At 45.2% G+C, this 23,716-nt stretch overlaps 1 protein-coding gene across 2 annotated transcripts; it reads left to right on the top strand.

The window, feature by feature from the left end:
* The first annotated feature begins 10,624 nt into the window (after positions 1-10,624).
* ppp1caa (protein phosphatase 1, catalytic subunit, alpha isozyme a) lies at positions 10,625-22,967 on the top strand. 2 transcript variants are annotated; one of them, XM_056288711.1, is made up of 8 exons: positions 10,625-10,763; positions 11,024-11,131; positions 20,497-20,628; positions 20,879-21,109; positions 21,211-21,315; positions 21,436-21,659; positions 22,209-22,343; positions 22,495-22,967. In XM_056288711.1, the coding sequence occupies exons 2-8, from the start codon at positions 11,077-11,079 to the stop codon at positions 22,609-22,611; spliced, it is 999 nt and encodes a 332-aa protein (XP_056144686.1). In that variant the 5' UTR covers positions 10,625-10,763; positions 11,024-11,076; the 3' UTR covers positions 22,612-22,967. The 2 variants fall into 2 exon arrangements, with proteins under 2 accessions (XP_056144686.1, XP_056144687.1); XM_056288712.1 differs by having other exon boundaries at positions 10,636-10,768.
* The last annotated feature ends 749 nt before the right edge of the window (positions 22,968-23,716 follow it).

Genomic DNA, 23,716 nt, shown 5'->3' with positions numbered 1-23,716 from the left:
CGCCAGCTAAAAAATCCCTATGTCACTGTCAGAATTGTTCTGGAGGCTTCCTTCAACTTGTTTCAGCAGTTCCGTTTTAATCAGATGACGAATTAAACACTCATAACAAGTCAACAATAAATCAGTTTTATATTTACTTCTTTTCATATATGAGTTTTAATTTATTTTAAATTTATTTTCTAACAAATTAATGTATTTTGATCAAACATTGATGGTTGGGCCAGTGACTAGTTTGGGCGGCACTGGCCCACCTGGGCCCATTACTGGCTACGCGCCTGGTGTTGGCTCTCGGCAGTTCAACAGATACCAGAGTGGTGAGCCTCCTCAAAAATCCTCCGCAGCAGGATAAATACGAGACACTAAAGGCTCACCTGTTCAAAACGTTTGAACTTTCTATCGCTGAGTGAGCCAGTCGGCTTTTCTCTCTACAAGGCCTCGGTGACAGTAAGCCGTCTGAATTTATGGACAGGATGCTGGATCTCCTGGGAGAGCACAAGCCCGATTTCCTCTTCATCCAACTGTTTCTGCGACAGCTGCCTTCTCAGGTACGGGCTGCTTTAGCCAACACCGCCATCACTGCCTGTCGTGCTCTGGCCGAGGAGGCTGATAAAATTTTCCTGGCGTGTCAACAGCACTGATTTTGGGCCCAAACATTTTCACCACTTCCTGGAGACACAACGGTTGCCGCCGAAGCAGTAGCTCCTCAACGGCGGCAGGACCACGGCTTGTGCAAAGTTTGGACCCAAGGCCAAGCGGTGCCCATCTCCATGCAGTTTCAGCGCGGCGGGAGACGCCGGGGCCGGCGCTCAGTAGTGGCCATGTGCGTCGGCTGAACTGGCAGGCTGCTCTTCATCCAAGATACTATTTCTGGACGACGGTTCCTGTGCGACATGGGCGCGCAGAGGAGCGCCCTGCCCGCATCGAGAGTAGACATCCTGTCCTGCGGATAGCCCCCCCCCCCCCCATGGACGGCCGCCCCATCCGCACTTATGGCACTAGGTACGTGGAGCTGTGTTTCGGAGGACAGCGGTTCGGTTTGTCACAGCAAAAGTGGCCGTCCAGCTCCTCGGCGCAGATTTTCAATGCGCCTATGGGCTGCTGGTGGATGTCAAAAACCACCGCTTGATCGATGCTGTCACTTGTTGCTCTCAGCGGAGCGAACTCCATCAGACTGTCTAGCATGCTCTCCGCCGCAGACGGTTTTCTCCGGCTTCTCGCTGAGTTCCCGGTCCTCACTGTAATGTCCGTAGACGCCTTGTCTTACTGACATAAGAATAATTCAAGAATGAGCCGACTTCGTAGGTTCTTAACTGTGTAGCTTTTACTAGCGTTTCGTTCATCATACAACCTTCATAACATGCGCGTCTAACTTCCTGTATACGTCACACGCACTGCACGTACACCCGTGAGTAGGTCAAGTTAAACACATGACAGGACCTTCAAAATAATAACGTCTTTCATTCATTACATCTCCCCCTCTAAGATGATTTTCTAACCTGTATATCACCCCCCTTTTCACAAAAAAAATAAAAAATCCCCCACAGTACACAAGTCCATACGCCTCACAAATCCAGCCGGATTGCTGGCTTGCTCACCCTGCCAGAGCGAGTAACATATGGTGTGGAAGTTGGCATTTCTGCTGCTCGGGACTCATCCGTGTTTCCATTCTCCCCTGGAGTGACATGGTCAGGATCCCTGCTGACAAAGGTGAGTGTTTTGGGTGTGGCCAACAGGTGGCGCCTGTTCCTTCTGTAATGTTCACCTTGAGCTGTCTCTACTATGTAGGATCTGGGAGTGGAGCTCTAACTGTGAACAACTGCTGGCATTGTCCATGTTTTCTGTCCATCAAGTTTGGTGAGTACTGCGTCACCCGAGTTCAGTGGGCGCAGTGTCCGCACGCCGTCCCTGCGGTTGTAGTAGAAAGCCTGCCTCGATTTGGCTGTGGCGTCAGCGGTTTTGATCAGTTCCTCTTTAGGCCAGGCCGGTTTCAGGTTATGCTGCAATGTGGGTAAGGTGGTTCTGATTCTCCTACCCATGAGCAATTCCGCTGGACTGGCTCCAGTGGAAGAAGAGGGTGTAGCTCTGTATGTCAACAGGGCGAGGAGAGGGTCTTCCTGCCTTAATATGCTTTTGGCTATCTGAACAGCCCTCTCTGCCTGTCCATTACTCTGGGGGTAGTGTGGGCTTGAAGTCACATGGATGAAATCATAATCCTCACTGAACCTCCTCATCTCTTCTGAAACTAGCTGTGGCCCATTATCGCTAACTACAATTTCAGGGATACCAAAACGTGCAAATGTAGCCTTCAGCCTAGCTACAACCTGACTGCTAGTAGTTGTTGGTAGATTTAGGATCTCCAAAAACCTGGAATAATAGTCAGACACTATCAAGTAGTTTTGCTTTTTGTACTCACACCGGTCTATGCCAACTTTCTGCCATGGTCTGGATGGGAGCTCACTTGACATTAAAGGCTCTTTTCTCTGTGTGTTCTTGTGTTCTCTGCAGAATTGACATTGCTGTATCTTTGTTGTAATGTGCTCTGTCATTTTGGGCCACCACACTGACTGGCTAGCTCTCTCTCTGCACTTAACTATCCCCTGGTGCCCGTCGTGTATTCTGTCTAAGATCACCTCCCTCATCTCTGTGGGAATGACGATACGACTGCCTCTGATGACTAAACCATCTACCGCAGATAACTCCCCTCTCACCTGATAAAAGTCTCTGACTGTCTCCGGCAGTTTATCGACATACTCAGGCCAGCCATGTCTGATGAAGCCCAACACTGTCTGGAGCTGCAGATCCCCATCCGTGCTCTGTTTTATCTCCTGCATCCTTTGAGGTGTGGCAGGCACCTGGCACACGATGGCATCGATGTGTGCCGCAACATCATCATGAGAAGCACCATCTCCGTAGCGCTGCTCTGGGCCTCTGGAGAGTGCATCAGCCACAGCTAACGTTTTGCCTGGTGCGTATTCAGCCACTGCATTGAAACGCATCAGCCTCATTAACAGTCTCTGGCACCTAATGGGCACATTATCCAAGTCTTTGCTGTTCATGAGAGGCACTAGTGGTTTATGATCGGTGACAAGTCTGAAATTGTCAAGCCCAAACAAGTACTTCTCGAACCTTTCACATGCCCAGACGCTGGCTAAGCACTCTTTCTCGATCTGTGCGTACCTTGTCTCTGCGTCACTCAGCCGTCGGGAGCAGTAGGCCACGGGCTTCCAGTGTTCCCCGTGCTGCTGGAGCAGAACGCCCCCCAGCCCGTAGCTGCTGGCATCTGCTGACACCACCGTAGTCTTAGTGACATCATAAAAGGTGAGTACCGGGGCGGTGGCGAGTGCTGCTTTAAGGTCTTGGAATGCTGTGTTCTGTGCAGGTCCCCACAGCCACTCTGTCGTTGCTTTAAGCAGTCCATAAAGCGGCTGACCTACAGTGGACAGCTCTGGGACGTATTTTGCCAAATAGTTCACCATCCCGAGGAACCTCTTGAGTTCCGTCACGTTCTGGGGCTGAGGAAAGTTCTCTATTCCGGCCACTTTGTCCGGGTCAGGTCTGATGCCTGCCTCGTCGATGATGTGACCAAGGAAGCGGACTTGTTTCTGTTTGAACTTGCATTTTGCTTGGTTCAGTTTGAGACCTGCTGTTTCAATGACCCCCAGCGCCTCTGCTAGGCGCCGGTCATGGATTTCCTCAGTCTCTCCATGTATAAGGATGTCATCCATGTACACCTCTGTGCCCTCTAGCCCGGTCAGAGTTTCCGCCATCTTTCTCTGGAAAATCTCTGGAGCACTCGTTATACCAAATGGAAGGCGGCTGAAAGCATACCTTCCAAATGGGGTGATGAAAGTGGTGAGCCCCCTGCTGTCTTCATGCAAGGGGATCTGGTAAAACCCACTTGCTGCATCCAACGTTGTGAAGAACTTTGACCCTGCGAGCCTTGGCATTATTTCCTCCATAGTGGGCAGCACGTATTTCTCACGTTTCACCGCTCGATTCAGCCTCCTGAGGTCAGCGCAGCAGCGAACCTCTTTCTTGTTCGGTTTCAGCACCGGCACCATAGCGGTGCACCATTCTGTGGGCTGAGTCACTTTTTCAATAATGCCCTCATTTTCCATGCGCTGCAGTTCTTTCTTAACCAGTGGTACAAGTGGCAGCGGTATCCGTCTGGCTGTATGCACCGCGTATGGCTGGGCACCCTCCACTAGAGCTATTTTCACTGGGTCTGTTTTCAGCAGTCCACTTGAACCGAAAACTCCACTGACTTCATCCACCCGCTTCACTAGACCCATCTCCACTGCCTCTGGACGACTCAGCAGACAGCTGCCTCTCCCCTTGATCACATACACTGGAAAGGAGTATTGTTTCTCCTTGTAGTTGGTTGTGGCTTGAAACTGTCCTATGCAGCTGATGTTTCCACCTGGGCTTATGAAGCATGTGTCAGGAGGTCCCAGTTTTATGTTTGGCTTCAGCTTTTTAAATGTCCCTTGGTTGATAACAGTAGCGTCAGCCCCCGTGTCAATTTTAAAGGTTATTGGTACATCACTTATTGTTAAACTAACAGTCCAATCTTCCTGACTGCTCTCTTTGCCAACTTCTCCCAGAAAGTACAGCTGTTTAACCTCTTCAGTGACTTCTCTCACCACTTTAGAGTGACATACACGCTCCCAATGTCCCTTTTTATGACGCTTGTTGCACTTACTGTTCATTGCAGGACACTTCCGCTCATCGGTGTGCTGCGTCTTGCCGCACCTCCCGCATTCATCTACTTTGTTGGTTGCAGGACTGCTGCCACCATGACGCTGTCCGCCCTTTTTCTTTTGGCGTCCGTCCCGCCGTCGGACAACATTGACGTTAGCCAGCTGGACCTCTGGTTGGTTAGCTTGGAGGCTGAGCTGCTTTGTTATTGCCTCCGCCTGGCGCACTTGTTCAATGACTTTCACCAGAGTAAGGTCCGCTGTGAGCTGGAACTGACGGGAGAGCACTTTGTCTTTTATGCCCACTACCAGACGGTCTCTGATATGTTCATCCCTCTTGTCCCCAAACTCACAGTGTTCAGACAGCTCATACAATGTCCGGATGTACATCTCCGCTGTTTCTCCTGGCTGCTGGCTATGTTGATAGAAGCACGCCCTCTCATGTATGATGTTACGGCAGGGAATAAAGTAGTCGTCGAACTTTTTCAGTACGATATCATAGTCCACTTTATCACCCTCCGCCGCGAAGTCAAACGAGCTGAATATCTTTTCAGCCTCGCTTCCCATTGCATAAATCAGCGAACTCACTTGAATCTCCCCGTCGTCTTTATCCAGCTTTGTCGCGAGCCTGAAGCGCGAAAACCGTTGTTTCCACTCCGGCCATTCAACGGGGCAGTCAAACTTGAATTCACTCGGCGGATTAAACTTCGGCATGACCGCTCGTGTTCAGATACACAGACTATTCTGACACCATGTAATGTCCGTAGACGCCTTGTCTTACTGACATAAGAATAATTCAAGAATGAGCCGACTTCGTAGGTTCTTAACTGTGTAGCTTTTACTAGCGTTTCGTTCATCATACAACCTTCATAACATGCGCGTCTAACTTCCTGTATACGTCACACGCACTGCACGTACACCCGTGAGTAGGTCAAGTTAAACACATGATAGGACCTTCAAAATAATAACGTCTTTCATTCATTACACTCACGCTGCCCACCTTCTCGTCTTCCACCGCCAGGCATGGAGTGGAGAACCACATCGCTACCACTGGCCCACCAGTGCATCATTCGCTGCTCCAACAGCCCGTGGGCTTCACCCCTCCACATCGTCCCAAAGCCTGGCGGCGGGTGGCGCCTGTGCGGTGATTACCGCCGATTCAACAATACTACAACACCAGACCACTAACCAGTCTCACACAGCCAGGATTTTTTCCGCCCACCTAGCTGGAAAAGTCATCTTTTCCAAAGTGGCCCTCGTTCGTGGATACCATCAGGTGCCCGTCCACCCACTGGATGTCCCCAAAACGGTGGTGATCACCCCATTTGCACTGTTCGAGTTCCTGCGCATGCCGTCCGGCCTCAAGAACACTGCGCAGACATTCCACCGCCTCATGGATTCGGTGCTACGGGACCTGCCTTTTGTTTTTGTCCATCTAGATGACATCCTCGTCGCCAGCACCTCCAAAGCGGAACACCTGTCCCACCTCCGGACTCTTTTCGAGTGGCTCAGCCAGAACGGGGTGATCATCAATCCAGCCAAGTGCCAGTTTGGGCTAACAACCATCGACTTCCTTGGACACCAAATCGCCAAAGACAGGGCGGTACCCCTCCCGTCAAAGGTGGACGCTGTCATGAACTTCCCCCGACCGCTTACAGTCCAGTCCCTACAGGAGTTACTCGGCACGGTGAACTTTTACCACCCTTTTATCCTCCGAGTGGCTCAACTCATGCGACCCCTGTATGAGGCCCTGAAAGGCAAGGCCACCAAACACACTGTGGACTGGTCTGCGGAGAGGGACAAGGCGTTTGTGGACACTGAGACTGCTCTGGCTGTTGCAGCAATGCTGACGCACCCGTCACCCAAGGTTCCGATTGCCATTATGATAGATGCTTCGGACTACGCAGTCGGGGTAGCAGTGGGTGAACGACCCTTGGCAGCTGCTCGCTTTCTTCAGTCGACACTTACGCCCCAGCGAACGGAAATATAGCTCCTTCGATCGGGAGCTCCTTGCTCTCTACCTTGCCGTTCGACACTTTCATTCCCTATTGGAGGCCCGCCAGTTCAAAGCATTTGTGAATCACAAACCACTGACATTCACCATGGCCAAGGCAGCTGAGCCGTGGTTCGCCCGCCAGCAATGACAGCTCTCTTACATCTCGGAGTTCACCACGGACATACAGCATGTTGCTGGCAAAACCAATCCTGTCACCGACTGCCTCTCCAGGGCCATGGTAGGGGCCGTCCACTTGGGTCTTGACTATGCCCGCATGGCAGCTGACTTGGCTGCCGACCCGGATGTGCAGGCTTTCAGGACGGCTGTCACAGGGCTGCAGTTAGAGGACGTGGCTTTCGACGACGCTGGCACCATGCTTCTGTGCGACATCACCACGGGTCGGCCCCGGCCATCATTCCCACTCGCTGGAGGCGGCATGTTTTTGACGCTGTCCATGGCCTCTCTCACCCTGGCAAAAGCTCATCTCAAAAGACTAGCGGCAGCCAAATTCATATGGCACGGGCTCAAAAAAGACATGAGAGACTGGGCTGGCACCTGCGTGGAGTGTCAGTGCTCTAAAGTGCACCTCCCGCTGCCTGAAAGGAGGTTTGACCATGTAATTGTGGACCTAGTGGGCCCCCTGCCCCCCTTCCCACACTTTTACTTACCTCCTCACCATGGTGGTCAGGACCACTCAGTGGCCAGAAGCCATCCTGCTGTCATCGACGATGTCCACTGACATAGCCCGGGCATTCATCGGGACCTGGGTCGCCCGGTTCGGCACATCATCTGGCCTCTCCTTGGACTGGGGCTCACAGTTTGCATCTGAGCTCTGGAATGCAGTTGCAGAGAGCATTGGGGTGAAGCTCCACTGCACCATTGCGTACCACCCACAGGCCAATGGGTTGTGCAAGCGGTTTCATCGCTCTATGAAGGCCGCTATTCAGGCCAGCCTCAAGGATAGCAGCTGGTTCGACAGACTCCCGTGGGTCATGCTGGGCCCCAGGACCACCCCTAAGAAGGACCTCCAGTCCTCGTCTGCTGAACTGGTTTACGGACAGCGACTGCAGTCCCCAGGGGATTTTGTCCCCAACACCAGGGTCCCCTGGTCTGCAGCCCATCAATCAATCAATCAATCAAGTTGCATTTTTAAAGCACTTTTCTAGCTGCAACAGCCACTCAAACTGCTCTCTCCCAAGACAGACAATGTGCAATGGATGTTGTATTACACAATTCAACGGACCATGCTCCTGGATATCGCCAGAGCTTTTGTACTGGTCCCCACTTCGCAACACGGCCTCCCACAGTCTCACATCCCTATAAGTCTGCAGTCGGCGGAATACGTTTTCATCTGCCACAACACCCACCGTAGACCCCTGCAGCCTCCCTACGACGGGCCATTCCGCGTCCTGGAGATCGGACAAAAGCACTATGTCATGGAAGTCGGCAACAAGCCAGAGCGCATTTGATTGGATCGCCTCAAACTAGCTCACCTGGACTTGGACTGATCTGTTGGTCTTGCCCAGCCCCCACGGCAGGGAAGCCCTCCTACCCTGCCCCCACCCCCCAACAAGCCACCTAAGGTTCTTCTGCCCAGACCCTGCCGCAGAGTCCCTCAGGCCCCTCCGCTGGGCACCCCGGCCTGTACACCTGTTCGGCGAAGCCGTTGCAGCCGGACCATCTGCCCCCCTTCACGCTGACTTATGTTGAATTCTGGGGGACGTATGTAGCTGACTCTGTGGACATAATTCCCAATAATCGATTCTGGTTGCTTTATGAAAGTGTTTCCGGGTTAACAGGGTGAGCTACGATGATGATTGGTTGGGGCAGCGCCATGTTGCTGGGGCTGTAGATTTTGGAGAGACACACGTTTGTGTAGTCAATGAGAGAAATTATCCATTTCTTCTTTCTTGCAAGTTCCACACCATCTTCTTTCTGCCACTTCTGACACCATGTAATAAACCGTTTTGGTGTTTATTGTTAAAATAATCCAATGTCCATCTTAGGATATTCATTTTGTTAACCTGTACTTAGCGTACGTAACTCAAGCACTACATTCACTTAGCACAGTTGTAGTTCTGCCCACGTCCAACCCCCTTTACGGCTATACCACTCTGTTTTAAATCACCCACACTGTTGCAATCAAGCATACCATTACACCAATGAGTTGTTAAAAGTTATTAGTTATTAAAGTTAAAAGCAAGCAGAGCAACAGACAAAAAAAACCCCGCCTGCTTGGAACCGGATGTTACAGGTCTTAGGGGTCTTGTCTCACTTTGCTTCCTCATATTTCTCTATGCCACGCCACTGGTAAATGCAAATTCTACATGGAGGTTACAACAGTAAGGAACTGCTCAGCAGTAAACAGTGCAACATTTTGTTTCTAAATGTTGAAGGTATAGTTTTTACAGTCTGGGGAGTTTTTGTTTAGAGTGTGAACATTGCTAAGTATAGAATCAAAATTCTCTTATCACTGGATTCTTTGATTTCAGCTTCACACAAAAAAGGGTATTTTTGTTGATTGTCCATTTTTATGTATCTTTAATTTACGACTATTTCTTGGCACTGTATTTAATTATAAATTGTCTAGAAGTCAGTGGGTAGTGTGTGGGTTTTGAGGTTGTTGGTTGGAATCTAAGATTGCTGGTTAACTTTGAAAACCCAGTAAACAAATGGAAGCACTGTGAATGAATGACAAAAAAAAAAAAAAAAAAAAAAAAAAAAAACAAGAATGTTTTCCGTATTAGTCCCCACACTTTCTTTGACACTATTCAAGAGAGTTCAAAGAAGTGTAGTGGTCCATTTGCTAAAGCATGAGGTGACATCAATTTTTAAGTGTTGGTTTTATAACTTAACGTTTGATTACATTTTATTATCATCAACTAAAATTTTGAAACGTGTGACCATTGTTTTATTATAGGCCTGATGGTCTGTTTGAGATAGACATTTATTTTAGATTCATTGAAGTGAGTTGTAGTTTTTGCTCATAGTACAAGTACGAAAGCTTTTATCCACACCAAGCTCTACGTTCACTTTTTGTGTGTTTTGTTGCTCAATTCAAAAGTGAGAAAAAATAAGGGAATGCACACATAATTAAGAAGTGTTTGCCTTATCTAGTGACTTCAGTGCAGTAGATGGTGACACGTGATACAGTAGTTTAGCGCAAATTCTTTCAGAATATGACAGTTTTGGCGTCCACCCTGTTGATTACCACGTGTGGATGTATTTGACTAGTAACATGGGAAAACTTAACAATGAATTGCACATTTGCCAAAGGTTTCTTTGACAACAATTTGTACTTAGTTATTCAGTAGGCCAATAAAATGCAGTTCAGAATTGTTGAGTCTTTCTTATCAGACACTTTGGACAGGTACGTCACCGGTCTATCACAGTACTCAATTGGTACCTAAGCACAATTTATATTGTCCACTTCACCAACTTGCGTGTGGTTGGGGAGAAACCAGAATAACCTGAATATGGGGTGCAAACTCCAGATATGGCTTCGCTAAAACCGAGGAACCTCTTGAGGCATCGGTGCTAACAACTAAGTTATTCTCCTGCCCCAATCAGTTTGCATCTTGAAACACACCTCTCATGTCTCTTCAAAGTTGCAGACAAGAGTCAGTCTGAGCAGGGTTTTCTCTCATCGCTGATTTTGCCAAGCCCGTTCCCTTCCAAAGTTATAAATGAATTTAGACTTCACATAAGAGATTTTACAGTAACGCTTGGTGGCACTCTTTGAGATCTCTTTTACGTCCTCATTGATGTCACCGTGAACGGCTGGGGGTGGAGCAAAAAATTAAAGACCGAGTCGGTGTTTATCCAATCAAATGCGACGACGCGAGTTGTAAATCCGACTGTTCTCCAATCGGAATCGAGGAAATCGAAAGCACAGCTCTGAATCAACCTCCTCCCAAGGTTGTGAAAATTACGGCCCTGTTAAAGTTCCGCGGTGGGGGGAAAGTAAGGGGGGCTGAACTACGAGGGAAAAGGGGACAAACTTGAGCTCAGAGGATACATTTTATTGTTTGAATATTCCCCGGGAGGACTATTGTTCAGTCGAAGTCAAGGTTGGGTAATGATTCATTTGTTAATAAGTTATATTAGCCAGCTACCGTTGGCTAGGTTACTAGCTACGACGGCTTAGCATTGGCGTTAGTTTGAATGTGCTGTTGTTGTACGGCTAGTGTAGCTAACGCGTCAGCTCATTGATTGTCTTAGTCCGCTATCGTTGCTTGATTGTGAGAGGTACTCCCTAGCTAACCGGCGACAAAATGTACTATGTGTTATGATGCGTCGATCATAATCATTCATCTTCTTGTAATTGAAGGTTCATCACAAAACCAAGGTCCTGGTTCCCAGAGAACGTCAAAAATAAAGAAAATGGCGGAGCCGGACAAATTAAACATCGACTCCATAATTCAGCGTCTCTTAGAAGGTGAGGAGGGCCCGCATCTCACAGTCCGAGTACAGTCATGCAGCTAATCTATTTTGTGCATTATTGACTCACATTATTTAAATGTGCATTTCTTTTAGCAATATATTGGTCGGCTAATGTTAGCTGGGGTTCACGGAGGTAGCGTTGACGAAACTCGGTGTGCTCTTACACTCTGGGCGATCATAGCACTGGTGTTGGGATTTGAATTTAATAATGTCGCTAGATAAACACAAACCTTTGCATTTTGTTTAGTGTTATCAGATGTTGGATTAGAAAACTTAGTTATAACGTCTTATTGGTCATTTATGCTTTCGTGAAGCAAGCGATAATGTGATTGCGCTATATATGCAAAACCATTGTTATATGGTGTCAGCCTGTTAGTATTGCAATACCTATTGGTGTTGTAAATGTGAAGACATTTTGAAGTTTCTAGTTTTGTGCTTTCGAGATGAGACTGGGCTGGTGCTCTTATATCGGACTAATATGTGTACTGTACCTTATCAACATGGATCATATCAGTTTTGTTAAGTATGTAAATTATGAGACTGAGGTAATCATTGAGCATGACCTTGATTGCATACTTTGTGCAATGTGGAATTGATGGCCTTATGTAAAACAAATATTTGCACGCACTGATACATGCAGCTTACAGGAGTGTATCCTCTTCATTCATAAGAGTTTTAGGTCCCTTTGTTGCCTTTTCAAATGATTCTTCTCAGTTACACGAGTGGAGGACAGTCACTTTACTTCTATTGCTGGTTTAGTTGCCCTGGGTGCAAATTTTTCCAGGATTTGGCCAGTTTGCAGCGAAAACATTTCTTATATAGAATTCTTGAAGGATGGTTTGATTGGCATGTATTTATTCTTAATGTTTGTTTTGTTTTTGTCTTAATCTGGTGCTCCAGCCCAGTTTCATGAGGCTAAATGTGAAATTCTTACATCATGTTGCTCACCACACAGTGTCGAATTGTATTGCATTAGTTACCATAAGTTATTTTGACATTTCAACTACAAGACATGGGAAAAAAAACATTCCCCTTTATGAATTCATGTGGTAAACAAATCTGCAAAAAAAAAAATTGTGAGAAAGAAACTTGTGAAACCTACTCAAAACTGATTGAAAGATTTGTGACTGACTCTACAAATCCTAGCTGGAGTGTTCTTATTAGTTAGGGAATACAATGTCTGAATGCCCTCTGTACACAAAAACATAGATTTGTCTTGCTTGCAGTTGTATGTATGAGGGGAATACAAGGCAACTCTATCTTCAGATCCACATGATGATAATGATTGTGTAACAGGAGCCATGAGGATATTACTCCCAAGTATAAATGCCCACTTGACTCCACTGTACAGTAAAGAGCACAGGGAATGAGGTTGTGACCTGCTGCAGAATAGATTCCCTCTATTACCTACTTTTCCTATGAAGCAGTTATACAGCGCACTGGTATCATAACAGCTTCACTATTTGTGTTTCCTTATGAGCTTGTTAGCAAGGGCATAATTATTTATGTTTGTCTGTATTTGACTGGAGCAGAAATAATGGGTTTTGTGCACTTTTGGATTAACCGATTCTGTAAAGTTTTGATTTATAATATTTTTACTTACAAAGTTATTCCTGAATGACACAAGTTTCTGAATGATCATTCCTAAATTGAGGTTAGATTTAGTTGTCTTGATTGTGTAGTCATTTAAATTTAGTGCACTGTTGCTTTAATGGGTATAACGCTTTGGTAAATTTGGCCTACACTTTCTCTTATTTACATTTCGAATATACATAGGCAGTAGTCGCTTTGTAGGGTTCAAGGTTAATGCCTGCCAAGGGCCAAATGCGGGTACTTTTTCCCTCTTGACCCCTAAATTCCACAGTCCTGCATGCCACACCCTGTATAAGAAAAATTCGATCCAAAAATCTCTTTGGGGCAAGTGAATCTAAAATCAATGTATTTCTAGAGTGAGGAAATTAAATTGCACAATTAGGGCAAACACCTTGGTCCTCTAGAGAAACCATAGCTTGTTGTTCCTTTGTCCTTTGAAAGATCATTCAAGATCAATGGATTCATATTCTGCTAATGTGTCGGCCAAATGCAAAGGAAAAGCAGACATAATTTGTATTGGTGCAAAGTGGAGGAAACTGGAGAGTATTAAAAATGTATTTGAAGCATTTATGGAATTTATTGAAAATTGCATATTGGACTATCTAAAATAATATGTAAGTGGTATTGCAGTTGAATTGTTTTGCCTGGTAAAAAATCCGGCAGGTCTTTTTTTTTTTTTTTCATCTACCCACCACTTTGGCAAGGAAGCTAAAAACTTAATTTTGGACCCTGTTAGCAAATGACTGGGATTATTTGCAAATATGTATGTGACACCAGGGCCTTGTGGGGATTTGACTTTGACTCTGGGCAAAACCATGTTTTGTACACGGACTGTTTTACTTTGGCCTTGATAAGGTTGTCTGCCAAGCGCAGAAAACAAACAAGCCTGATAATGGCAGTATTTATATCCTCTTATATAACCAGCTGACCTTTTTCTGTCTCCACTTGTGGCTTTACCAGTGAGAACAACTAATCACTTATTGTTCATGTTTTGTTTACCTCATCTTTTCAAGTCTAGAGTTGATTTATTTAATGATAGTTATAACCACCCCACTGCTGGATAAAATTGTGAACTTATCCAATGCCAGCATTAAACTCTGTCGTGGATAGAATGAAGAGCTACCTGTCTGCTGACTGTGCTTAAAGACCAAGCCATTTAAATGTGTTTGGATAGTGAGTGGTTTCAATTGGATTAGCTATGAGGAGTTAGTCCGGCATGAACTCTGGGAGTCTGTCAGTGTTGCTAATAGCATGTCTGATGGCATGACATCATTTAAGCCTACCCAGACTGACTAGCATTTAGTTGGAGGGTGGGGTCTGGGGTGAACGGCTGGGGATTTCAGTGCTCCCTACACCCCAACGGCTGCACCATTATGCTGGCCCTATTTTTTCATTCCCCCCCTGCGATCAACATAGCGGAAAGCCTTTTGTCTGTAACCCACACATACACATGCCTATTCTAAGCTCACTGTTGCCCATTGGCTATGTGGCTAACTTTGGAGTAAGCTTTGTCAGGGCTTAGTCGGCTGTAATCCAGGTTTAAAGTGACTAGCAGCATTGCGGTATTTATACCCACTTTCACTGAGGACCACGTTCTTAGTTTTTGGTGTCTATCAGCAATAAAGTTTGGGGTTCTACTGAACATTCTGTCAATTATTTCTATATAAATCAACCCCACAGGCCACTCAAATGCCCCACCACCAAGTACAGCACAGTGTGCACTTGGAATTGTCCTGTTATTATATCACACATTTCAGGCCTGCTTTGTGTTGCTTATTTAGCGTTTTTGAGCCGTCAGCATTTGACTGTTTATTAACTGTTGAACATCTGACAACTGTTCAGTCATGCCCACCCACGTGTTTATTACAGCAAGCTCAGCTTGCTCCCAGCCAGGGAATAAATGTGATTTGCGTGGTTTGAGGCGATTCTATCTCCAACATGCATGCCTAAAATTATTAAGAGCCCAAGTAAAAACGCTGTAAGAATCAGGCCTTCCGCAACATTAATGCACAGACTCACTCACCAACCTCCTTTGACTGATCATGTATAGCAAAACATAATCAGTCATCTGTGAGAATATCAGGTTAATATTATCAAAGAATGACCATGCTTGGCATCAAAAAGCAGTAGCTATTGGTATTGTGCCACATTTCTGGCATTGATTTCAACAAGCTATCCTAGCTTCAGAGTGTTGGACTCTTACAATAAGTCAAATTTTCTCCGGGTCTTTGCTGATGCTATACTGAGGAAATTAACTTTGTACCAGAGCAGATGTAATGCCCAAATATAACATAAAAAATCATTTACTACATAAGCTGCTTTTATTTACCAAAGAAAGCTGTTGAAAAGCTGCAGTTGCAGAGCTGAGATTGAACTTGAAATATCTGAAGTGGTTTTACTATTGAAACATTTCCAACAATAGCTCAACAACAGCTGAAGATGAGCTTTGTGATTCCCTAAAAGGACTACAAGAATAATAAAGACATCTGAAGGAAAAAAACTGACATGACTTGCTCTAGCAAGGGTAAAAAAAAAAGCTACTGTACTAAAGATGGTGATACTTGCATGATTATTTGTGGGGGACCAATTTAAACAAAAGTTTTGTTGTAACTCATACCAGCCGTTACTCAGTTTGACAGTGGAGATAAAATGGAAACCCCACTGGCCTTATTTGACAAACCCAAAATATTTGGTGAAATGGTTTCTCTCTTTTAGATTATTTTTTTCCTGGTAGGCATTTAGTCAGTTTAGTCCTCCCTAAAATAGACTTACTTGTGAATGAGTTTTTGTTTGAGTAGATCATCCCTGTAACGGAGCTGCACTTGTGATTATTTTATGACTGGGTTCTCCCAGTCGACATCTGAGACCTTGATTCCTGACCTATGCCATATGAATTTAAATTTATAGTTTAATGTATTGCACATTCAATAACTGCTGTTTCTGATTTGAGTGAGGGGAGAAGTGGTTTCAGAATGGACAAGGGAATCTTTTTTTTTTTTAATGCTTTTCAAAATCCATTGTTTAGATCATTCAGTCATGGGTTTTAAATTATTAGAGGAGCAAAATTCTTGTGGCGGTACTGTCGTGTACCTGCTACTTCTTCTAATTTTGCTGGTCAGGACCTTTACAGCACATACAAGCGTACACAGTCCTTTAAATGTAAAGTGTCTGGGTAGAATTGGCTGAGGATGGCCAACTTTAGTTTTTGTCAGACTGTTAGTTATCATCTACCACCAGTTCAGCACAGAGAATTCATAATTATATAATTTAATGTCCGAGTCAGTGTCTCTCCATTGCTGTTCATTTTCTGCAAAAGTATCATTTTAATTTTCTGACAAACAGAATCCCTGACAACATTTGTGTATGGATGATTTAATATTACCTAAGCAAGGGGGACACGACAAACTAGCTGAATCGCCCTACAACTGCCGATAACCACTCATTATTATGTCCGCCAGGTGGTAGCCTGTGTGTGCGCGTGCGTGTGTGTGTCCGCCGCTAATCTCTCATACTACTGGATCCACAGCCAAATAATTTCTGTGCACAGTTATGACTGAATGATCAAGAACCTCTCGTGGTTGTGGTGATTCAAAAACTTTGAAAAACATTTGTTCTCGCTACCTCCACTCCCTCTCTTCATTCACTCTCTAGCTCGCTCGACCAATGCTGCTCCCTGTTGCTGCCCAATCTGAGTCAACTGTAGATGTGAGTTCAGCATGTGCACGGTTGACTCCGATCCGGCAGCGACAGTGTATGGCCCAATCCCAATGTCCACACTCATGGACTCAACGGACTTTGAGGTACATCCCCGCTAAGTCCGTAAGAGCTTTGGGCTATCCCACTGTCAAATCGTCAAGCGCATGAGGGCTCTCTCGCAGACATTTTGAGCCCTCTATGCACACTTTCAATAAGTCTGCATTTCTGCACACTTTGCCTGAGAGAATTACCCAGCGTTCATGGTGTTGTGACATTAAAAACAGGGTTACCAGAGGAAGTCCGGAAGCGTTTAAAAAAAAAGTCAACAAACAAGCATGGAAGGACACAAAGGTGCACTAGTATGCCTAAATTTACAAAGAAACACTACAATAACAAGGATTTAAGATGGTACGTGAAAAAACACATGAAATCAGCGGAATGCAAGCATATGCTAATTTGCACACCTAGTTTATTCATCAACCATGTTTTTTTTAATTGTTGCTCTATTAAGCTGTTTTGACAAAAACAAGTAAATTGATTATTTACTTGTTTTTGTCAAAACAGCTTAAACAGCCCTTAAACAGCTATTAAGCTGTTTTTGTTTACGTCCTGGGTAAGACGCTAAACTGCAACCGCAGGCTGTAGTGGGGTAGCACCTTACCTCAGCAAGGGCCCTTTGGCTAAAGACGATGTCCCTACTGATAAATCTGGTCCTCCTGCATGCCTGTATGGTACTTCTCATGGTTCCCAGTCCAGCCAACACATTGGGACGGAGAAGGGAACTCCTTGTGGGTTGATGCCTGTTTAGGCAAAGGCTAGGAGAAGGTAATTCTGAATTCAAATCTCTGGGCACAGTCTACCTAGCTGTCAGCACCCAGAAAGGGTAAACCATTCCCTGGGCGCTGCACAGCGGCTGCCCACTGCTCCTAGCTACACAGCTAGGATGGGTTAAACATAGAGAGTGAATTTCATTGTATGTATGTACAAATGACAAATAAAGTGTATTCTATTCTATTTGACAATTATCTCTCTTCCATTCTGTAAGGCAGTAGCCTGGAAGACGTTCAAATCAGGCCAAATCAGGCCCTTAAGTGCCTTGGCCGTGAAGAAAGTAAAAAACGTAAAATTAAAAAGTCCCAAACCCACAATATGAAACACGCTTTGGCGTCATCAAGGTAACATGATATGATATATAACGTGATATATCTTCCGCTTCCGGGGTGGGAGGATGGCGCCACGAACTTGGGTTTGCGGCAGCCTCACCCAGTACCATCCGTGCAGTGTCTTGGTCCACATCTGCGTCTAAATTTGTGTCTTCGTTTGATGGCTGGGAGAGCTAGTGCTGGATTGGCTGGGAGAATTTGGTGTGCTGCATCCTGTGGGCCCAGCGACCATGGCCCTGACTGGAGCTGTGCCCAAGGAGGAAACACCGAGGGCGGTCTGGCGGGACGCGGAGGCGGGTTGGGCTGAGCTAGCTGCTAGCCCATGCAGACCGGCAGTTCCGATGACATCAAGAGTGGTCTGGCTGCGGCCTTGCCTAGCGTTGGCTGAGTTTTTGGTGTCGTCATGTGGAGTGCAGGGAGGTGTGTCGAAGGTGTCTAGCTGGGAGAGCTGGCGCTGGATCGGCTGGGAGAGCTTGATCTGCTTCGTCCAGTGGGCCCACGGCCCATGGCCCCTGTTTTGAGCTGTGCCCGAGGGGGAAATATTGAAGGCAGTCTGACAGGAAGCGGGGCGGGCTAAGTTAACTGCTAGCCCATGCAGACCGGCGGTTCTGACTGTCATTCTGGCTGGCGTTTGTTCCCTTGGACAATGATTTTTTTTCTTTTTTTTTTTTTTGGTTTAGTATGTGTTAGTTTGGATATGTGTGTTCTTGTAGTTTTTTGATGTGTTTTTCTCTTTTTGTTGTGCTACTGCTGTGGGCTGGGGCAAACGGCATTTCATTTCATTTCATATAGGGAAGTACATGAAATGAAATGACAAAGTGTTCCTGGTTCCTGATTCCTAACTGCTAGCCCATGTAAACCGGCAGTTCCAACAGTCATCCTGGCGTTTGCCGTCTTGGACAGCGATTTTTTTTTTTTTTGCATATGTTGGCTATATGTGTTTTTGTAGTTTGTATATATGTGTTCTTGTAGTTTGGATATGTGTTTTTGTCTTTGTGTTGCACTGCTGTGGGCTGGGGGAAACACTATTTCGTTTCATCTCGTGCGCAGGTGCAGGGAATGAAATGACAAATGTTCTTGATTCCTGATGTTGCAAAGTGCTGCCCCATTCCTATTTATTTACCATTTAGAGCCCTTGCAGCCTCTCACATTCAAGCACTTACTGGTCGATGTCAATTAAGTGCCGCGAGGGTTCAGGGCTTAGGACTTGGGGAGGACATTGGGATCGGACCTATGAATCTTGAAATTAACGAAAAGTCTACCGTATTTTGTAAGTCAGCAAATCATTCACTACTAATCTCAGCACAGGAGAACTGGAGGAACACTGGAACAGAAATAATAACCTCTGTCTTTATTTTCATAATACAATAAAGCTGGGCAAACTGTTCGCGCTCGCGCATGCGCAACCTCACATCTATAGTTGACTCAGATTGGGCAGCAACATGATCAAAGGTTATTAAAAGAATTTTGATAATCCAAAAAATGCTAAGGTTATAAAGGAACAACTTCCTCTAGGTTGCAGTCATACATGGTTTACTCATCTTTATTATATTATGAAAATAAAGGAAGGGTTAGGGTTAGACTAAAATGGTCGCATAGCAAACCTTCTTTTTGGAAAGTGCAAGTTCATATTATACTATGTCGCATGCATGCGAGGGTCCACCTAGGAGGCTGCACATCCACAGACTGACAGACAAAACATTTTCGTTAGGTAGAATTTTTATCTTAAGTGCTGCATATTAAAAACTTTTTTTTCCTCATGTTTTCCATTCAAACTTTTTTTTTCCATAGTTCCTGTCCAATCGATTTGGGCGCTGTGCAAAAGTCTTATAATGGCAGGAAAAACACTGTTTTTTCTCTGTGTGTGTGTGCGTGAGAGAGAGAGAGAGAGAGAGAGGGAGATTGTCCGCTGTTAATCTCCATACTACCTGGCCTGTCAGCCTAATGATTTTTGTGCAGTTATGACTGTATGATCAAGGACCTCTCATGGTTGCAGTGATTCAGAACTTTTGAAAAACCAGTTTTACATCACAATTGAGGGCTAACTCCTCAGCTGGTTTTTTCATCTTCAGTCCAAGCACCGGAGAAGGGGAGATACACAGGCAATGCCTCTGTATTTTCCGTTCTCCCAGTAGGCAAAGCAAGGGGTTGTTTTGTCGCCAAGCCTGAGCACCAGAGAAAGGGAGATATGGCTGGCGGAGATCTGTACTGTGCTGGGTGCACTATTCTAATTAATTCTGCATTTAACAGTCATTTTCATTTATTTTTTGTCTTTTTATTATAAAATGGTATCACAGCCTTCTTTCCCTTCTCACATGTGAATGTGTAACCATCATAGCTATGGTTACGTCAGCAACTAGCAGCACGAGTTGGTGTAGTTCATATGTTTATCACAGCCTGGCTTTGTTCAGCTATTTAAGCACACAGAACAGCATTTGCTGCAAGCTACCCTTCCATCAGCCCTTAGTCAGTATTGTTCCACAATGATGTCCTCAGCTTAGGCCCGCTAGCTCACTTTCTGGTGTCTGTTGCTCAAAATTGTGCTGTGGCTGAAGTTTGTTGAGAAAAGGAAACTTGTTTTTTTGTTTCTACCAAGACAGATTTTGAACTTAACTAGCCCACAGTTTTAAAAATAGTAATGGCCCTTCAGCAGATGATTGGTTTCCTGTCGTAATAGCTTGCGGACTGAATGTTCAGCCACCTGGCTAGTGTTACCATCCCAGCTTGGTAGGGAAGTGCTCAAATTTTGGTATCAGCCTTTTGATTATTGTCCTTCATGTCTGACACATCCTGCAGCTGTGACTTGAAGTCAGAGCATGTCTGCTTGTGTTCTCCCGCAGACAAGTGGCTTATACCTGTTGAGTATGTTTCCTTCATTTCTAATCCCTGGTCTGTATCTCCTCCTCAGTGAAGGGCTCTCGGCCAGGGAAGAACGTCCAGCTTACAGAGAACGAGATCCGTGGCCTTTGCCTCAAGTCTCGTGAAATTTTCCTCAGCCAGCCAATTCTGCTTGAACTGGAGGCTCCCCTCAAGATCTGTGGTGAGTCCTAATTCAAGGGGGCCAATGAACAGCCACAGTGCTCCAGAACAATGTTTTATGAAGTTTCAAGAGGGTACAGTAACTGCTTGCTCTGTAAACATAAGAAGATAGCTATTGCTTTAAAAGTCTATTATGAATTACGAGACTGACTGCATTTTTAAAAAATATATAATTTCTATCGTATAGCCACCATTTCCCACATTGCTTTTAAGATTTATTGTTTCACTTGTCTCTTTGCTTCGCCCTGTAGGTGATGTTCATGGTCAGTACTATGATCTGCTTCGATTGTTTGAGTATGGGGGCTTCCCTCCAGAAAGCAACTACCTATTCTTAGGTGACTATGTTGACAGAGGGAAGCAGTCCTTGGAGACCATCTGCCTGCTTCTAGCGTACAAGGTTAAATATCCAGAGAACTTCTTTTTGCTGCGTGGCAACCATGAATGCGCCTCCATAAACCGTATATACGGCTTTTATGATGAGTGTAAGTGCAAAGGAACACCATGGGCATGTGTTACACACAAAAGCAAAGCCATACTTTTAACTATTAGGTGCATTCCTCATTTTCCACCCTCTCATTCTCAGGTAAGCGACGGTATAACATTAAGCTGTGGAAGACCTTCACAGACTGCTTCAACTGTTTACCTGTGGCTGCCATTGTAGATGAAAAGATCTTCTGCTGCCATGGAGGTAGGTTTTTACTGCAATGCTTTCTTTTTCCATTGTACTTTGGTTGATTTAAATGTCCTGACACCCTAATTATGTCATGCTGTAAATTGCTCTTATGATGTGTGGTTGTTCTCTATCAAGGTCTGTCCCCTGATCTCCAGTCAATGGAGCAGGTTCGCAGAGTAATGCGACCCACAGATGTGCCAGACCAGGGCTTATTGTGTGACCTGCTGTGGGCTGACCCGGACAAAGATGTCTTGGGTTGGGGAGAGAATGACCGTGGTGTTTCTTTTACATTCGGGGCGGATGTGGTGGCCAAATTTTTGCACAAGCATGACATGGACCTTATATGCAGGGCACATCAGGTAAATGTCGATTAGACGTACTATAAGGCTGGAAGCCTAAAGGGTCTCTGATTGAAAGGCTTTTGTGTGAGGTGATCACTGGGGGTTAATATTGCTCCTCTTGAGAGATATATATAGATGTAGATATATATTTGTTAATCATTTATGATTACCAGTAATGGATTGACTATTAAGTGATTAAGTGCGAAGTATATATTGTTTTCATTCATCCACCCATACATCCGTCCAGTTGGCAGACGAGATTATTGGTGATATCATTAACATATCAAACATCACATGCTTTCATGCTTAGCCACTGGTGAAGGATGATGGAAGAGAATGATGATGTCCCTTTACTGGCATTGGCTTTTGTGTCATTTCTAGCCTTAAATAGTTTTTGTCAGTGAAAGTCACAGGTGCCAAGACGTGAACTAAGATGTAATAACTGTGTGCTATGCAGTGATGAATCACTGTACCAACAAAGAGGAACCTAGTTTATGCTCTTTGTTCTTTTTTTTTTTATCCTGCTTTGTTACATGTCATTTTGACGGCTCTTTAATCTCATTTAAGGTGGTAGAAGACGGCTACGAGTTCTTCGCAAAGAGGCAACTTGTTACTCTTTTCTCAGCTCCCAACTACTGTGGAGAGTTCGACAATGCCGGTGCCATGATGAGTGTGGATGAGACACTCATGTGCTCCTTCCAGGTAAGTCCCATTGGATGGTTTTTCACTCTGAAATCACTGAATCTTTTTCCAGTTTTGTCCCAGTCTCCTGCCTATAATGCACGCCAGTGTTGCGTCCGTGTGCCTGTGTGTTGCCCTGTCAAAGCGTTCCTCTTCTCTGTTTCTCTTCCAGATTCTTAAACCAGCAGATAAGAAGTTGTATTCTTATGGTGGTGGTGGGGCAATGGGATCGGGGAGACCAGTCACTCCACCGCGAAATTCAGCCAAGGCTGCAAAGGCCAAGAAATAGCACCCACCGGATCCCCTCCCCAGAACCGACCAACCCCTCCATTGCCCCAACGTTCTTCCTCTACCTCCCGACTTGTCTCTCCCTCTGACACCAAACGGCAATGAAGTAAACCGTATCCAGGGTTCAGTCTTGTTTCTTTTTTTTTTTTTCCCTCCAAAATATTTTTTAACTTTTTGGCTGTTTGCGTGTATATGTGTGCCCATGTGAGAGAGCGAATGAGAGAGGGGTTTGTTGTATTTAGTTTGTGTGTATGTTTTATTATTTTTCTCTCCTGTACTTCTACTCTGTTTATCCTATCACTTTATCAATTTACTGAGTTGAAACCCCTCAGTGATGTAAATGCACACCTGGGCACTGGGGAGGGTGGAGAGGGGTGGGGTGGGTTGGGGTAGGGAGGAGCCTTTTCTGTTTATGTTAAGGCCCTGCACTGTTTAATGCTAAACACAAGCTTTTGTACATCCTGTCTGAGATGTTTATGTGTTCGTATGGGGGTGGGGGGGTTTGCACGGTCAAGTGGTGACAGCACATACCATACGCCCAGTGCACAGGTGGGTGAGTCCTTAAACATGCGGATTCCCTAAGAGATAGAAACTTTTTTTTCTCTTCCCATTTGAAACCAATGATTTGGAAAATAACAGTCATGGATGTGAAATAGTTTTGTTCTTTTTTTTTCTTTTATCGATTTCTCTTTTTTTTAGATGCATTTAAAAGCCACAAATGGTATGAATTTTGCATTCTTAGTTCTGGAAGTCAAATGATGAATAAAGAGAACCATTTATTTGAAGTATGCTACCATACTGTCCACTGTGTTACCATTGATTTGTCATGTTTATCTCTACTCGGCAATCTCTGGCTTATCGGGCAGACTGGAGAATATATTTACAGTACACTGGTTAAAAACGTATGGCTTACATAACTGGGTTTGAAGAGATATCTAAAGAAAGGGATGTTTAAATGCAGTACAAAAACAGGTGTGAGTGAAGATTTGTTTTTGTCCATCTTGCATTTACAAAACGTTTGCTTCATTGTGCTTTGAGCCAAACAGAGAATCTCATACCATGTGACCCAAACAAGCTTCAGACCAGCCAGCCAGTCGTGGAGACGG

This window comes from Lampris incognitus, chromosome 10 (genome assembly GCF_029633865.1).
Source record: "Lampris incognitus isolate fLamInc1 chromosome 10, fLamInc1.hap2, whole genome shotgun sequence".
NCBI lineage: Eukaryota > Metazoa > Chordata > Actinopteri > Lampriformes > Lampridae > Lampris > Lampris incognitus.
Note: the sequence above shows the minus strand (reverse complement) of the source record. Positions and strands in the feature narration are given on the sequence as shown.